Source organism: Haplochromis burtoni, unplaced genomic scaffold, assembly GCF_018398535.1.
Source record: "Haplochromis burtoni strain Fernald_Lab_line unplaced genomic scaffold, NCSU_Asbu1 Contig_651, whole genome shotgun sequence".
NCBI lineage: Eukaryota > Metazoa > Chordata > Actinopteri > Cichliformes > Cichlidae > Haplochromis > Haplochromis burtoni.
Window position 1 is genome coordinate 200,394 of NW_024583012.1, and position 2,279 is coordinate 202,672.

A 2,279-nucleotide genomic window follows, 5' to 3' on the forward strand; every position below is an offset into this window, starting at 1 on the left:
CTGTCTGAAATAAATAAAGTATATAAATATTAAGAGCAAATGCGAAAGTAAATTTGAGAATGTTCCCCAAACGATCTCACTGTAACTTTGGGCATTTTAACATCTGTGCCATTTAGCAGTAAGCCTTGCTGCTCTAGGTCTGTTACCCCTGGTTTAGTCATTAGAAGGGGAAATCAGAAAAAACAAAAATCCTGCTAAAAACAAAACAAAAGAAATATTTTCAGTCCTATATTATCTGTAAATCCAGTGGAAAAGGAAGATATAATAAAAGTATATTAACAAATTCATTGCAGGAAATTTTTTTTTCCAATTAAGAAACATTAGATTAGCACATAGAAAAAATGATGCACATGCTTCAGGTTCAGAGAGGAGGAGGTGTGACCAATGCCCAGTTGTTATAAACTTTGCATCTTATAGATGTTTAACTGTTTTAGGAAGATGCCGCCCTGTATCGACACCTAGTGGCTGTGCTGCGCCATTGCCTGCTCCTGTCATGTGAAGGAGAAGACACATTAGAAGAACTCCAAGGGTCAGACTAGTATTTCTGAAGCTTTAGAAGGTTTTGGCTAAAATAATAGATACTGGAGTGATTATTGATAACCTAGATGACATTCTTATAGTTGATCTAAAAAGTGTTATGACTTCTGTCCACAGGCACACGGTGAATGTCCTGTCAGCATTGCCACTGACATGTCTGGATGTCCTGGTGTCTGTCCAGGTGGACCAAGCATCCCATAAGTGCGAGGGGGTCAACATGGACTGTGTCCACAAATTGTTGCTCTTTATGAACAGACGGCTAAACAGGGCAAGTGAATATGTGGTGAAGGAAACACATGTTGTGACTGCATAGGTTAGTTTGACAACATGACTGATACGGATATCAGTGCTGGTATGTTTTGTCTGATGAGCTTTACAGATGAAAATGAAAAATCAGGATCAACTTTAAGATTTCCTGAAGTAACAAATAATTAAACCTTAACTAAACCATACCCGGAAAGCCTTCTTTTCTATAACCGAGGATTATAGAAAAGATGGCTTGCCAGAATTGTTATCATCTACTAAAACCTAAATACAGAATGGTTGAACCATTATGCAAAGTAGGTATTTTTCGTGATACACAAAATATCTACTTCACTAACTTTAAAATAAAATGATTCTGAAAAGCAGAAGCTTTATCTCCTTGTATTACACCTGCAAGGAATCTTTTGTTTGCCTACAACAGCTTGACAGTGAAGGATTTTCATTATTTCATCAGAATGATGTCATCCCTATAGCATGGTTATGGTTACAGCGGTTATTGACAGATTATATTGCTTATTTATTTAATAGATAATAAAAAGTAACTAACCGATCCAAATTGGATCTCTTACTTTACCAAATAAAGTAAGCGATGATGGCATTAACATATAACATGTTAATGCCATATAACATGTTAATGTTATGCCATATAACATGTTAATTGCATTAACATATAACATGTTAATGCCATCATTTATAAAGTCTAAGTAAATAATTAAAGTACTTAAATGCAAATATATATATATAGAATGACTAAGATATGACCTCAGTGCTTTTGAGTTTTATAAATACTCCTTTCATAGTGGGTGAGAACAGCGAACTCCCTGCACATCGTTTTAAAAGCCCCCCTGGTCTTTCGCTACTCAGGTTAAAAATGATATTTACAGTGACTTGCAAAAGTATTGGGCCCCCTTGAACTTTCCCACATTTTGTCACATTACAGCCATAAACATGAATCAATTTTATTGGAATTCCATGTGAAAGACCAATACAAAGTGGTGCACACGTGAAAAGACCAACACAAAGTGGTGCACACGTGAGAAGTGGAACGAAAATCATACATGATTCCAAACATTTTTTACAAATAAATAACTGCAAAGTGGGGTGTGCGTAATTATTCAGCCCCCTGAGTCAATACTTTGTAGAACCACCTTTTGCCAATTTACAAATAAATACTACAAAGTGGGGTGTGCGTAATTATTCAGCCCCCTTTGGTCTGAGTGCAGTCAGTTGCCCATAGACATTGCCTGATGAGTGCTAATGACTAAATAGAGTGCACCTGTGTGTAATCTAATGTCAGTACAAATACAGCTGCTCTGTGACGGCCTCAGAGGTTGTCTAAGAGAATATTGGGAGCAACAACACCATGAAGTCCAAAGAACACACCAGACAGGTCAGGGATAAAGTTATTGAGAAATTTAAAGCAGGCTTAGGCTACAAAAAGATTTCCCAAGCCTTGAACATCCCACGGAGCACTGTTC

The 2,279-nt window shown here is 36.9% G+C and overlaps 1 protein-coding gene across 3 annotated transcripts in view; it reads left to right on the plus strand.

The window, feature by feature from the left end:
• Window positions 1-1,379, plus strand: part of si:ch211-195b15.7 — a 12,042-nt gene extending 10,663 nt beyond the window's left edge. For 2 of the 3 annotated variants that reach the window (XM_005949531.2, XM_042215059.1), the window contains exons 9-10: window positions 435-529; window positions 655-1,379. In XM_005949531.2, the coding sequence (XP_005949593.1) occupies window positions 435-529; window positions 655-850 (291 nt within the window). In that variant the 3' untranslated portion in view covers window positions 851-1,379. The remainder of the gene's footprint in view (window positions 1-434; window positions 530-654) is intronic. The other variant, XR_001335823.2, reaches the window with a different exon arrangement.
• The last annotated feature ends 900 nt before the right edge of the window (window positions 1,380-2,279 follow it).